The sequence below is a fragment of the Atractosteus spatula genome, chromosome 6, assembly GCF_055471065.1.
Source record: "Atractosteus spatula isolate fAtrSpa1 chromosome 6, fAtrSpa1.hap1, whole genome shotgun sequence".
NCBI lineage: Eukaryota > Metazoa > Chordata > Actinopteri > Semionotiformes > Lepisosteidae > Atractosteus > Atractosteus spatula.
This window is the reverse complement of record NC_142711.1, coordinates 32,809,201-32,824,106: the sequence shown is the minus strand read 5'-3', so window position 1 is coordinate 32,824,106 and position 14,906 is coordinate 32,809,201. Positions and strand designations below refer to the sequence as shown.

The 14,906-nt window shown below is 43.3% G+C and overlaps 1 protein-coding gene across 1 annotated transcript in view; it reads left to right on the top strand.

Moving 5' to 3' along the window:
* Positions 1-14,906, top strand: part of obscnb (obscurin, cytoskeletal calmodulin and titin-interacting RhoGEF b) — a 170,288-nt gene that overhangs the window by 67,036 nt on the left and 88,346 nt on the right. Inside the window, exons 35-53 of the mRNA XM_088918145.1 lie at positions 188-454; positions 1,212-1,478; positions 2,223-2,489; positions 3,266-3,532; positions 3,846-4,112; positions 4,710-4,976; positions 5,195-5,461; positions 6,490-6,756; positions 7,029-7,295; positions 7,993-8,259; positions 8,532-8,798; positions 9,498-9,764; positions 10,037-10,303; positions 11,003-11,269; positions 11,542-11,808; positions 12,508-12,774; positions 13,047-13,313; positions 14,012-14,278; positions 14,552-14,818. Of these exons, the coding sequence (XP_088774271.1) occupies positions 188-454; positions 1,212-1,478; positions 2,223-2,489; positions 3,266-3,532; positions 3,846-4,112; positions 4,710-4,976; positions 5,195-5,461; positions 6,490-6,756; positions 7,029-7,295; positions 7,993-8,259; positions 8,532-8,798; positions 9,498-9,764; positions 10,037-10,303; positions 11,003-11,269; positions 11,542-11,808; positions 12,508-12,774; positions 13,047-13,313; positions 14,012-14,278; positions 14,552-14,818 (5,073 nt within the window). The remainder of the gene's footprint in view (positions 1-187; positions 455-1,211; positions 1,479-2,222; positions 2,490-3,265; positions 3,533-3,845; positions 4,113-4,709; positions 4,977-5,194; positions 5,462-6,489; positions 6,757-7,028; positions 7,296-7,992; positions 8,260-8,531; positions 8,799-9,497; positions 9,765-10,036; positions 10,304-11,002; positions 11,270-11,541; positions 11,809-12,507; positions 12,775-13,046; positions 13,314-14,011; positions 14,279-14,551; positions 14,819-14,906) is intronic.

Here is a 14,906-nt window from a genome sequence, read left to right as displayed (position 1 = left end):
TTGATGTTGTATTTCATGTTTGTTGGTGTATGAATATGATATATTGGTCAGCACTGCTGTAGGTACTGAGACATTTCTGGACCTTTTACATACGACATTGATTTTCTGTGCCAATATATCATGAGATACTGGAGTCTGAAGTTCTGTCTGCTTCTTGTGTCATTTCCGTGTCCTCGTGCTTCCCCAGCTCTGCCAGTGACTTTCAAGCAGGAGCTCCAGAACCGGGAGACCAAAGAGGGAGGCAGCGTCACCCTGCGCTGTGAGCTGTCGAAACCTGGAGCCCCAGTGGAGTGGAGGAAAGGGGCAGCAGCGCTGAAGACTGGGGAGAAATACAAGATGAAGCAGAGGGGCTGCACTGCTGAGCTACTGATTGAGAGCCTTCAGCCTGAAGACACAGGAGACTACAGCTGTGTGTGTGGAGACCAGCACACCACAGCCCATCTCACTGTAGAGGGTAGGAATGAGGCCTCTTCACCCCTCACCTGCACTGGAGTGGGTTTTCTGTGGGAGCAGAGAGCACTGGGCTCTGAGCTGTTGTCAGGGTGTAGAGGAGCAGTGTGGCTGACCCTGGGCTGCTGTGTCCTGCAGTCAGTATGTGCTGAAGTGTCAGGGTGGCTGATGTCTTGTAGTTGGTGCTTGTTGGCTTTTTGTGAGTGTTATGGTGCCCAGAGAGTCATTGTGCTGAATGTCTTACACCTGTGTTATTGAAATTTGCTGATACTGTCTTGTTCTTCTGTGACGACATCATGGCATTACTTCAAAAAACTAATTTTTATTGTTTAGTCTGTTATCCTTCAACCTGGAAATGTTTTATTTTCATGAAGTTAAGCTATGTCCACTGCCATACCATAAAGAAATCAATTTGAAATAGTGTTCTTTTCAGGAAACATGTTTTGTCTTATGAACGACTATGAGCAGGAAAGAAACATCCATCTGGGTAGATTGATTGAAGGTGCCATCTTTTGTCAGTCTGAGCTGTGTTGCTAACTTGATTGTTTGTCTATGTCTGAACCAAAGTATTGTTTTATGTTGTTTTTCATGTTTGTTGGCACATGAATATGATAAATTGGACAGCACAACTCTAGATACTAAGACTTTTCTGGACTGTTTTCAGACAATACTGGTTTCCTGCTGCCAATGTATCATGAGATACTGAAGTCTGAAGTGCTGTCTGCTTCTTGTGTCGTCTCCGTGTCCTCGTGCTTCCCCAGCTCTGCCAGTGACTTTCAAGCAAGAGCTCCAGAACCGGGAGACCAAAGAGGGAGGCAGCATCACCCTGCGCTGTGAGCTGTCGAAACCTGGAGCCCCAGTGGAGTGGAGGAAAGGGGCAGCAGCACTTAAGACTGGGGACAAATACAAGATGAAGCAGAGGGGCTGCACTGCTGAGCTGCTGATTGAGAGCCTTCAGCTTGAAGACACAGGAGACTACAGCTGTGTGTGTGGAGACCAGCGCACCACAGCCCGGCTCACTGTAGAGGGTAGGAATGAGGCCTCTTCACCCCTTTACCTGCACTGGAGTGGTTTTCTGTGGGAGCAGAGAGCACTGGGCTCTGAGCTGTTGTCAGGGTGTAGAGGAGCAGTGTGGCTGACCCTGGGCTGCTGTGTCCTGCAGTCAGTATTTGCTGAAGTGCCAGAGTGGCTGATGTCTTGTAGTTGGAGTTTGTTGGCATTTGTTTTTTTGAGTGATATAGTGCTCAGAGAGTCACTGTGTTGAATGTGTTACCACCATATTGTTAATGAAATTTGCTGAGTTTCTTTTTCTTCCTTGTGGTAAGCAGAGCAACTTCATGATGTCACTTCTAGAAACTCATCCAGTAGATGTTTTCTTTGCTTTGGAGATAATCTATGTCCACAGCCACAAAATAAAGAAATCCATTTGATATAGTGTCCTTTTCAGGACCCATATTTTGTCTTATGAATGACTGTGACCATAAAAGAAACATTTATCTGTGTAGTTTGATTGAAGATGCCATTTTTGTCAGTCTGAGCTGTGTCACTGACTTGACTGTTTATCCATGTTTGAACCAAGTATTGTTTGATGTTGTATTTCATGTTTGTTGGTGTATGAATATGATATATTGGTCAGCACTGCTGTAGGTACTGAGACATTTCTGGACCTTTTACAGACGACATTGATTTTCTGTGCCAATATATCATGAGATACTGCAGTCTGAAGTTCTGTCTGCTTCTTGTGTCATTTCCGTGTCCTCGTGCTTCCCCAGCTCTGCCAGTGACTTTCAAGCAGGAGCTCCAGAACCGGGAGACCAAAGAGGGAGGCAGCGTCACCCTGCGCTGTGAGCTGTCGAAACCTGGAGCCCCAGTGGAGTGGAGGAAAGGGGCAACAGCGCTGAAGACTGGGGAGAAATACAAGATGAAGCAGAGGGGCTGCACTGCTGAGCTACTGATTGAGAGCCTTCAGCCTGAAGACACAGGAGACTACAGCTGTGTGTGTGGAGACCAGCACACCACAGCCCATCTCACTGTAGAGGGTAGGAATGAGGCCTCTTCACCCCTCACCTGCACTGGAGTGGGTTTTCTGTGGGAGCAGAGAGCACTGGGCTCTGAGCTGTTGTCAGGGTGTAGAGGAGCAGTGTGGCTGACCTTGGGCTGCTGTGTCCTGCAGTCAGTATGTGCTGAAGTGTCAGGGTGGCTGATGTCTTGTAGTTGGTGCTTGTTGGCGTTATTGTTTTGTGTGTGTTTTGGTGCTCAGAAAGTCATTATGCTGAATGTCTAATGCTTGTGTTATTGAAATTTTCTTAATTTCTTGTTCTTCTGTGTAGATAGCAGAACGACTTTACAGTATAACTTCAAGAAACTCATTTTTATTGATTTGTCTGTTAATCTTCAATCAGAAAATGTTTTAATTGCATGACATTAATCTACAGTATGTCCACTGCCACAACATAAAGAAATATCTTTGAAATTGTGTCCTTTTCAGGAAATGCATTTTGACTTATGAATGACTCTGGCCATGAATGAGACGTTGATCTGAGTAATTTCATTGAAGTTGCCTTTTTTGTCAGTGTGAGCTCTTTTTTACTAATGCGATTGTTTATCCATGTCTGAACCAAAGTATTGCTTGATGTTGTTTTGCATATTTGTTGGCACATTAATGATATATTGAGCAGCACTGCTCTAGATACTAAGACTTTTCTGGACTGTTTTCAGACAATACTGGTTTCCTGTTGCCAATATATCATGAGATACTGCAGTCTGAAGTGCTGTCTGCTTCTTGTGTCATTTCCGTGTCCTCGTGCTTCCCCAGCTCTGCCAGTGACTTTCAAGCAAGAGCTCCAGAACCAGGAGACCAAAGAGGGAGGCAGCGTCACCCTGCGCTGTGAGCTGTCGAAACCTGGAGCCCCAATGGAGTGGAGGAAAGGGGCAGCAGCGCTGAAGACTGGGGAAAAATACAAGATGAAGCAGAGGGGAGCAACAAGTGAATTGCAGATCTGCAATTTAGAGATTGAGGATAGTGGAGAGTACAGCTGTGTGTGTGGAGAGCAAAAAACAACCGCCTCTCTCAAAGTCAATGGTAGGAGGAATTAGCCACTATGTTATTGACACTGGGTAACATTGTTTGTGAGCAATGAATTTACATCATGCATGTTTGATTTCATGCATTTTTCCTTTATGAAATGCCAGTATGTTCCATGTTGTTACTAGAAATTAATTTTAGACACGGGTTGCTTATACGGTATTTCTTTTGGAAGTTTGCTGGATGGGGCAGTGGATAAGTCAAAAGTTTGCCTCCTTTATTAACCTTTATCTGTGATGTGGTAATCAATACAGTTCTTAGCTTCCTCGCATCTGAAACTCTTGTTTGACCCCCTTTCATGATTCTACAGCACTGCCGGTCATTTTCAAAGAAGTGCTGCAGGACCAGGAGGCTCAGGAAGGAGCCACTGCCACCCTGTGCTGTGAGCTCTCTAAACCCGGAGCTCTCGTGGAGTGGAGGAAGGGAGAGCAGCTGCTTCTGCCTGGAGACAAGTATCAGATGAAGCAGAGAGGAAACAATGCTGAGATGAAAATTAAAAATTTGGAACCTAATGATGCCGGAGAATACACCTGTGTCACAGGAGACCAGAAAACAAGTGCTCAAGTGAAAGTGAAGGGTATGCCCTAAAACAATTATTTTGTCACTTTCAGAAAGGATACAGCTCAACAACATGTCATCATCGATCTCATAATGGAAACATTATTTAAATGTTCTTTAAAAAATTGCTGGAGTCCTTCCAGTGTGTTTCTGTTGAGTGGTATTCAGTGTCTTCTTCACTGCTTAAAAATGTGTCGATAAGATATCAACACAAATTCCTTCTTTGTAAAAAACAGGAGTATGTTTTTATTCTTTTTTAACAAAACTACAGTATACATTTGACATTCAAAACTGTGTAACATGCTACCGTCAGTGTTAGCTGAAAATGATTAATTTAATTTCCTTTCTTTTTCTTGCCTTTGTGAATCAATACTGCACATGAAAGTGGAGTGTTAAATGCAAAGTCTGTCTTTATTGTGCCAACCACCATATTCTTAATAGATACTGAACGAAAAACATTTTTTATTTAAATGGTAATAAGAAGTGGTGTCTTTTTTTAATCTTAACCACTGAACCACATTTTGTATTACTCAGCAATCTGCCTGCGCTTGGTTTATTTTTTAACTGTGCCATGATCTCAGAAAACAAATGTTCCCATTTATCTTCAACTTACCAGCTTTGCCTGTGCTTTTCAAAGAAGAACTTAAGCACCAGGATGCCAAAGAAGGGGACAGCATTACTCTGCACTGCAAGCTCTCTATGCCAGGAGCTGCAGTGGAGTGGAGGAAGGGCAGGGAGCTGCTGCAGTCTGGAGACAAATATGAGATGAGGCAGTCTGGCTCTGTAACAGAACTGCTAATATGTAACTTAGAAGTTGGCGATACTGGGCATTATACTTGTAAAAGTAAAGATGCAGAATCGACCGCTGAACTCATTGTGAAAGGTAGGATGAGTGTTTCTTTTCAGAACATGTTTCAGTATGCTTAGGGCAATATCTGGGACACTGATAATTTTGTAGTTTGTAAAGTTTCAAGTACAAGTTTTCTCCTTGTAAGATAGTGATTTATTATTAATTGTCTTCACTGTGATAGCAATGTGTGTACCTTGATCGAGGCAGCTATTTATCACTGGCTCTTTAATTGCGTGACCTCTGTTTCCCAGCCATGCCTGTAACTTTCAAAAAAGAGCTTCAGAACCAACAGACCACAGAGGGAGGCAGTGCTACCCTGCGCTGTGAGCTGTCTAAACCTGGAGCCCCAGTGGAGTGGAGGAAAGGAGGAACTGCTCTAAAGTCTGGGGACAAATATAAGATGAAACAGAGGGGCTCCGTAGCTGAGCTAATTATAAATAATTTAGAAGTAGAAGATACTGGAGATTATATCTGTGCTATTGGTGCTCAACAGACCAGTGCTCATGTTAATGTCAACGGTAGGTTGAATGACTGACACAGAGATTGAATAGAATGAAAAGATTACAGGTGTATCAAAATACATGTTTTAATGTATTGGAAAAAAAATATTGTGGGGAACACCCGTGATAAAGGTGATTGATGTGCTCTGATTTTTCTTTGTTATACTTTTGAACATTGAACCAAGATTTAATACGTTAAGGGGCACAGCACAGTCTAATTAAGGCTATACATTACTATAGGCTTTCTATTTCTATTCTTTGAGATATGATGAATCTGAAAGCATTGATTTCAGATTGTGTTTTGACCCCTGTAATATACTTTCTTTTGAAGTGATAAAATTGCTGAGGATGTCATTCTGCCCATTGTATCATTGCCAGTGTCACACTAGTAATAGTCTTAGCATGACATGGAGTTGGGACCCTTTTTCTTTTAAAGGTTCAGGGAATGTTTACAAATGTCAACTTGTTCCCTTCAAACAAACAACACTCTCATACGCCTGTACTTCACATACTTCACATACTTTATGTAATCACCATAAAGTAAGAAACTATTTTATTAGTGTAAAGGCTTAACAGAAATGTGAGTGGAAACCACTTATTGCTGCATAGCGCTTCTTTAAATAATGCTTCCTTAAATAGGCTATCACTTTAGTCAGAGTGTGTCTCCTGTGTCTCAGGAGTGTGAAGGTGTGTTGTGCCTCTTCATATAAATTATATCCAATTATTCCATTCGGAATATGTGTGTTTTGTTGAATGCCAGAAAATGTGGATTTAGGCTGGAAGATTGTACAGACATAGTAGAGATAAAAAACAAGATGGGATACCCCATTGTAGCCTTGAATTATAATAATCTAAGATTGTGTAAGAAAGCTGGATTCTTCACCTAATCATGTTTCCTGGTAGCTTTTGAAATGCTGGTATTTGTTTTCCAATGTTGCTGGTATTTCAGTGGTTCTTGGATTGTGAAAAAGACTGATTAAATGACTTTAGAATGACTTCAGAAAAAACCTGTGGTGACAGTATCAATGTGATTTTCCATCAATCAGCACTGCCCAGCATTTTCAAACAAGAGCTGCAGGACCAGGAGGCTCAGGAAGGGTCCACTGTCGCCCTGCGCTGTGAGCTCTCTAAACCCGGAGCCCAGGTGGAGTGGAGGAAGGGAGGAGTGGTGCTGCAGCCCAGTGACAAGTATGAGATGAGGCAGGAGGGAGCTGCTGTAGAGCTGGTAGTTCATGATCTGAAGCTGGACGACATGGGAGACTACATCTGTGACACTGGTGACAAGACAAGCACAGCGTCTCTGAAAGTCAATGGTAGGAAAGAGCCTGGCTTGATGTATAATTTTCATCCATTATTGTGTCAACGTATTATACTCAGAATCAGAGTGGGTCCTATATCCATTGCTCCACAACAGTCACAGTCTTGCTTCTAGCTTCATTTGAATCCTAAGATCTGCAATTGGACAATTTGTGTTGCACTTTTGGATTTTGAGAGAAATGATTTTTTACCTTTTTGGTTTTTGTCATTTCTTGAAAAGTTCTTTATCCTTTAATTCAGCATTTGACTTTTATGCATCATTCCTCAGCCTTGCCCACCAGTTTCAAACAAGAGCTGCAAAGCCAGGAGGCTGAAGAGGGGAGCAGTGTCACCCTGCACTGTGAGCTGTCTAAACCTGGAGCGTCAGTGCAGTGGAGGAAAGGAGAGGAGCTTCTTCTGCTGGGAGACAAGTATCAGATGAAGCAGATCGGCCACAATGTTGAGCTGATAGTGAGCAGCCTGCAGCCTGAAGACAGTGGAGACTACACCTGTGACACAGGGGACGTGAAGAGCACAGCTCATGTTAAAGTCAATGGTAGGACCATGTATCACCATCCCTCATCAGCACTGCTGTCCTACATCACTCTTGTGTGTAATGATCTGCTGCCACTCTGCTGTCTAACACCCTGCTGATAATCAAACACATTCATCACACCTTGCAGGCATCTGCGCTTGTCTGTTCCCTGTTCTGCACCATCATCATGGAAGTGGTCATCATGCCATTGGTAGAAAAGCAGCTAGATTATCAAAATGAGAGTGAAATCAAGGTTTCATCCTCATATACTGGATTTTCATGCATTCATATGTGGTATATTAGGATATGGCAGAAATTGTAGAAGAGGAGTACTTGGAGCTAAGAAGGATTTGTTTTTAAACCTTGTATTTGTAGTGGTCTGAATTTGTACTACATCTGAACAGTTTTCAGCTTTTATGTCACTAAACTGTTTCTTGATCTCACACTGGATTTGAGAATTATATTTCTCCCTGATACTCATGGTGTGGGTCATTTTCATACTTAATCTGAGCCACAAATGGTTTTATATTTAAAGGGTCATTGTGTAACAGGAGCAGAAAATGTTATTTGATAAAGAAGGTGATTAATTGGATTCTGTGTTTGAAGAGTGTTTCTGATCAGATCACTTCTGGAGGAAGGATGTCACCTCATTGTGAAGAAGACATGAGGAGGCTGCATTTCTAATTTTTCTTTGCTCGGTTCAAACTTGACTCCCCAGCACTGCCTGTCCTTTTCAAACAAGAGCTGCAGAGCCAGGAGGCTGAAGAGGGCAGCAGGGCCTTCCTGCGCTGTGAGCTCTCTAAACCTGGAGCCCAGGTGGAGTGGAGGAAGGGAGGAGTGGTGCTGCAGCCCAGTGACAAGTATGAGATGAGGCAGGAGGGAGCTGCTGTAGAGCTGGTAGTTCATGATCTGAAGCTGGACGACATGGGAGACTACATCTGTGACACTGGTGACAAGACAAGCACAGCATCTCTGAAAGTCAATGGTAGGAAATGTCCTGGCCTTGAGTATAATTTTCATCCATTATTGTGTCAACGTATTATACTCAGAATCAGAGTGGGTCCTATATCCATTGCTCCACAACAGTCACAGTCTTGCTTCTAGCTTCATTTGAATCCTAAGATCTGCAATTGGACAATTTGTGTTGCACTTTTGGATTTTGAGAGAAATGATTTTTTACCTTTTTGGTTTTTGTCATTTCTTGAAAAGTTCTTTATCCTTTAATTCAGCATTTGACTTTTATGCATCATTCCTCAGCCTTGCCCACCATTTTCAAACAAGAGCTGCAAAGCCAGGAGGCTGAAGAGGGGAGTAGTGTCACCCTGCACTGTGAGCTGTCTAAACCTGGAGCGTCAGTGCAGTGGAGGAAAGGAGAGGAGCTTCTTCTGCTGGGAGACAAGTATCAGATGAAGCAGATCGGCCACAATGTTGAGCTGATAGTGAGCAGCCTGCAGCCTGAAGATAGTGGAGACTACATCTGTGACACAGGGGACATGAAGAGCACAGCTCATGTTAAAGTCAATGGTAGGACCATGTATCACCATCCCTCATCAGCAGTGCTGTCCTGCATCACTCTTGTGTGTAATGATCTGCTGCCACTCTGCTGTCTAACACCCTGCTGATAATCAGACACATTCATCACACCTTGCAGGCATCTGCACTTGTGTGTTCCCTGTTCTGCACCATCATCATGGAAGTGGTCATCATTGCCATTGGTATAGAAGACAGCTAGATTATCAAAATGAGAGTGAAATCAAGGTTTCATCCTCATATACTGGATTTCCATGCGTTTATATGTGGTATATTAGGATATGGCAGAAATTGTAGAAGAGGAGTGCCTTTAGCTAAGAAGGATTTGTTTTTAAACCTTGTATTTGTAGTGGCTTGAATTTGTACTAGATCTGAATAGTTTTCAGCTTTTATGTCACTAAACTGTTTCTTGATCTCACACTGGATTTGAGAATTATATTTCTCCCTGATACTCATGGTGTGGGTCATTTTCATACTTAATCTGAGCCACAAATGGTTTTATATTTAAAGGGTTATTGTGTAACAGGAGCAGAAAATGTTATTTGATAAAGAAGGTGATTAATTGGATTCTGTGTTTGAAGAGTGTTTCTGATCAGATCACTTCTGGAGGAAGGATGTCACCTCATTGTGAAGAAGGCATGAGGAGGCTGCATTTCTAATTTTTCTTTGCTCGGTTCAAACTTGACTCCCCAGCACTGCCTGTCCTTTTCAAACAAGAGCTGCAGAGCCAGGAGGCTGAAGAGGGCAGCAGGGCCTTCCTGCGCTGTGAGCTCTCTAAACCCGGAGCCCAGGTGGAGTGGAGGAAGGGAAGAGTGGTGCTGCAGCCCAGTGACAAGTATGAGATGAGGCAGGAGGGAGCTGCTGTAGAGCTGGTAGTTCATGATCTGAAGCTGGACGACGTGGGAGACTACATCTGTGACACTGGTGACAAGACAAGCACAGCATCTCTGAAAGTCAATGGTAGGAAATGTCCTGGCCTTGAGTATAATTTTCATCCATTATTGTGTCAACGTATTATACTCAGAATCAGAGTGGGTCCTATATCCATTGCTCCACAACAGTCACAGTCTTGCTTCTAGCTTCATTTGAATCCTAAGATCTGCAATTGGACAATTTGTGTTGCACTTTTGGATTTTGAGAGAAATGATTTTTTACCTTTTTGGTTTTTGTCATTTCTTGAAAAGTTCTTTATCCTTTAATTCAGCATTTGACTTTTATGCATCATTCCTCAGCCTTGCCCACCATTTTCAAACAAGAGCTGCAAAGCCAGGAGGCTGAAGAGGGGAGTAGTGTCACCCTGCACTGTGAGCTGTCTAAACCTGGAGCGTCAGTGCAGTGGAGGAAAGGAGAGGAGCTTCTTCTGCTGGGAGACAAGTATCAGATGAAGCAGATCGGCCACAATGTTGAGCTGATAGTGAGCAGCCTGCAGCCTGAAGATAGTGGAGACTACATCTGTGACACAGGGGACATGAAGAGCACAGCTCATGTTAAAGTCAATGGTAGGACCATGTATCACCATCCCTCATCAGCAGTGCTGTCCTGCATCACTCTTGTGTGTAATGATCTGCTGCCACTCTGCTGTCTAACACCCTGCTGATAATCAGACACATTCATCACACCTTGCAGGCATCTGCACTTGTGTGTTCCCTGTTCTGCACCATCATCATGGAAGTGGTCATCATTGCCATTGGTATAGAAGACAGCTAGATTATCAAAATGAGAGTGAAATCAAGGTTTCATCCTCATATACTGGATTTCCATGCGTTTATATGTGGTATATTAGGATATGGCAGAAATTGTAGAAGAGGAGTGCCTGTAGCTAAGAAGGATTTGTTTTTAAACCTTGTATTTGTAGTGGCTTGAATTTGTACTAGATCTGAATAGTTTTCAGCTTTTATGTCACTAAACTGTTTCTTGATCTCACACTGGATTTGAGAATTATATTTCTCCCTGATACTCATGGTGTGGGTCATTTTCATACTTAATCTGAGCCACAAATGGTTTTATATTTAAAGGGTTATTGTGTAACAGGAGCAGAAAATGTTATTTGATAAAGAAGGTGATTAATTGGATTCTGTGTTTGAAGAGTGTTTCTGATCAGATCACTTCTGGAGGAAGGATGTCACCTCATTGTGAAGAAGGCATGAGGAGGCTGCATTTCTAATTTTTCTTTGCTCGGTTCAAACTTGACTCCCCAGCACTGCCTGTCCTTTTCAAACAAGAGCTGCAGAGCCAGGAGGCTGAAGAGGGCAGCAGGGCCTTCCTGCGCTGTGAGCTCTCTAAACCTGGAGCCCAGGTGGAGTGGAGGAAGGGAGGAGTGGTGCTGCAGCCCAGTGACAAGTATGAGATGAGGCAGGAGGGAGCTGCTGTAGAGCTGGTAGTTCATGATCTGAAGCTGGACGACGTGGGAGACTACATCTGTGACACTGGTGACAAGACAAGCACAGCATCTCTGAAAGTCAATGGTAGGAAATGTCCTGGCCTTGAGTATAATTTTCATCCATTATTGTGTCAACGTATTATACTCAGAATCAGAGTGGGTCCTATATCCATTGCTCCACAACAGTCACAGTCTTGCTTCTAGCTTCATTTGAATCCTAAGATCTGCAATTGGACAATTTGTGTTGCACTTTTGGATTTTGAGAGAAATGATTTTTTACCTTTTTGGTTTTTGTCATTTCTTGAAAAGTTCTTTATCCTTTAATTCAGCATTTGACTTTTATGCATCATTCCTCAGCCTTGCCCACCATTTTCAAACAAGAGCTGCAAAGCCAGGAGGCTGAAGAGGGGAGTAGTGTCACCCTGCACTGTGAGCTGTCTAAACCTGGAGCGTCAGTGCAGTGGAGGAAAGGAGAGGAGCTTCTTCTGCTGGGAGACAAGTATCAGATGAAGCAGATCGGCCACAATGTTGAGCTGATAGTGAGCAGCCTGCAGCCTGAAGATAGTGGAGACTACATCTGTGACACAGGGGACATGAAGAGCACAGCTCATGTTAAAGTCAATGGTAGGACCATGTATCACCATCCCTCATCAGCAGTGCTGTCCTGCATCACTCTTGTGTGTAATGATCTGCTGCCACTCTGCTGTCTAACACCCTGCTGATAATCAGACACATTCATCACACCTTGCAGGCATCTGCACTTGTGTGTTCCCTGTTCTGCACCATCATCATGGAAGTGGTCATCATTGCCATTGGTATAGAAGACAGCTAGATTATCAAAATGAGAGTGAAATCAAGGTTTCATCCTCATATACTGGATTTCCATGCGTTTATATGTGGTATATTAGGATATGGCAGAAATTGTAGAAGAGGAGTGCCTGTAGCTAAGAAGGATTTGTTTTTAAACCTTGTATTTGTAGTGGCTTGAATTTGTACTAGATCTGAATAGTTTTCAGCTTTTATGTCACTAAACTGTTTCTTGATCTCACACTGGATTTGAGAATTATATTTCTCCCTGATACTCATGGTGTGGGTCATTTTCATACTTAATCTGAGCCACAAATGGTTTTATATTTAAAGGGTTATTGTGTAACAGGAGCAGAAAATGTTATTTGATAAAGAAGGTGATTAATTGGATTCTGTGTTTGAAGAGTGTTTCTGATCAGATCACTTCTGGAGGAAGGATGTCACCTCATTGTGAAGAAGGCATGAGGAGGCTGCATTTCTAATTTTTCTTTGCTCGGTTCAAACTTGACTCCCCAGCACTGCCTGTCCTTTTCAAACAAGAGCTGCAGAGCCAGGAGGCTGAAGAGGGCAGCAGGGCCTTCCTGCGCTGTGAGCTCTCTAAACCCGGAGCCCAGGTGGAGTGGAGGAAGGGAAGAGTGGTGCTGCAGCCCAGTGACAAGTATGAGATGAGGCAGGAGGGAGCTGCTGTAGAGCTGGTAGTTCATGATCTGAAGCTGGACGACGTGGGAGACTACATCTGTGACACTGGTGACAAGACAAGCACAGCATCTCTGAAAGTCAATGGTAGGAAATGTCCTGGCCTTGAGTATAATTTTCATCTATTATTGTGTCAGCGTATTATACTCAGAATCAGAGTGGGTCCCCTATCCATTGCTCCACAACAGTCACAGTCTTGTTTCTAGCTTCATTTGAATCCTAAGATCTGCAATTGGACAATTTGTGTTGCACTTTCGGATTTTGAGAGAAATGATTTTTTACCTTTTTGATTTTTGTCATTTCTTGAAAAGTTCTTTATCCTTTAATTCAGCATTTGACTTTTATGCATCATTCCTCAGCCTTGCCCACCATTTTCAAACAAGAGCTGCAAAGCCAGGAGGCTGAAGAGGGGAGCAGTGTCACCCTGCACTGTGAGCTGTCTAAACCTGGAGCGTCAGTGCAGTGGAGGAAAGGAGAGGAGCTTCTTCTGCTGGGAGACAAGTATCAGATGAAGCAGATCGGCCACAATGTTGAGCTGATAGTGAGCAGCCTGCAGCCTGAAGACAGTGGAGACTACACCTGTGACACAGGGGACATGAAGAGCACAGCTCATGTTAAAGTCAATGGTAGGACCATGTATCACCATCCCTCATCAGCACTGCTGTCCTGCATCACTCTTGTGTGTAATGATCTGCTGCCACTCTGCTGTCTAACACCCTGCTGATAATCATACACATCCATCACACCTTCCAGGCATCTGCGCTTGTGTGTTCCCTGTTCTGCACCATCATCATGGAAGTGGTCATCATTGCCATTGGTATAGAAGACAGCTAGATTATCAAAATGAGAGTGAAATCAAGGTTTCATCCTCATATACTGGATTTCCATGCGTTTATATGTGGTATATTAGGATATGGCAGAAATTCTAGAAGAGGAGTGCCTGTAGCTAAGAAGGATTTGTTTTTAAACCTTGTATTTGTAGTGGCTTGAATTTGTACTAGATCTGAATAGTTTTCAGCTTTTATGTCACTAAACTGTTTCTTGATCTCACACTGGATTTGAGAATTATATTTCTCCCTGATTCTTATGGTGTGGTCATTTTCATACTTAATCTGAGCCACAGATGGCTTTATATTTAAAGGGTTATTGTGTAACAGGAGCAGAAAACATTATTTGAATAAGAAGGTGATCAATTAGATTCTGTGTTTGAAGAGTGTTTCTGATCAGATCAGCTCTGGAGGAAGGATGTCACCTCATTGTGAAGAAGGCATGAGGAGGCTGCATTTCTGATTTTTCTTTACTCGGTTCAAACTTGACTCCCCAGCACTGCCTGTCCTTTTCAAACAAGAGCTGCAGAGCCGGGAGGCTGAAGAGGGCAGCAGGGCCTTCCTGCGCTGTGAGCTCTCTAAACCCGGAGCCCAGGTGGAGTGGAGGAAGGGAGGAGTGGTGCTGCAGTCCAGTGACAAGTATGAGATGAGGCAGGAGGGAGCTGCTGTAGAGCTGGTAGTTCATGATCTGAAGCTGGACGACATGGGAGACTACATCTGTGACACTGGTGACAAGACAAGTACAGCGTCTCTGAAAGTCAATGGTAGGAAATGTCCTGGCCTGAATTATAATTTTCATCCATTACTGTGTCACGTATTATACTCAGAATCAGAGTGGGTCCCATATCCATTGCTCCACAACAGTCACAGTCTTGCTTCTAGCTTCATTTGAATCCTAAGATCTGCAATTGGACAATTTGTGTTGCACTTTTGGATTTTGAAATGAGATGACTTTTTAAACTTTTTGGTTTTTGTCATTTATTGAAAAGTTCTTTATCCTTTAATTCAGCATTTGACTTTTATGGATCATTCCTCAGCCTTGCCCACCATTTTCAAACAAGAGCTGCAAAGCCAGGAGGCTGAAGAGGGGAGTAGTGTCACCCTGCACTGTGAGCTGTCTAAACCTGGAGCGTCAGTGCAGTGGAGGAAAGGAGAGGAGCTTCTTCTGCTGGGAGACAAGTATCAGATGAAGCAGATCGGCCACAATGTTGAGCTGATAGTGAGCAGCCTGCAGCCTGAAGATAGTGGAGACTACATCTGTGACACAGGGGACATGAAGAGCACAGCTCATGTTAAAGTCAATGGTAGGACCATGTATCACCATCCCTCATCAGCAGTGCTGTCCTGCATCACTCTTGTGTGTAATGATCTGCTGCCACTCTGCTGTCTAAC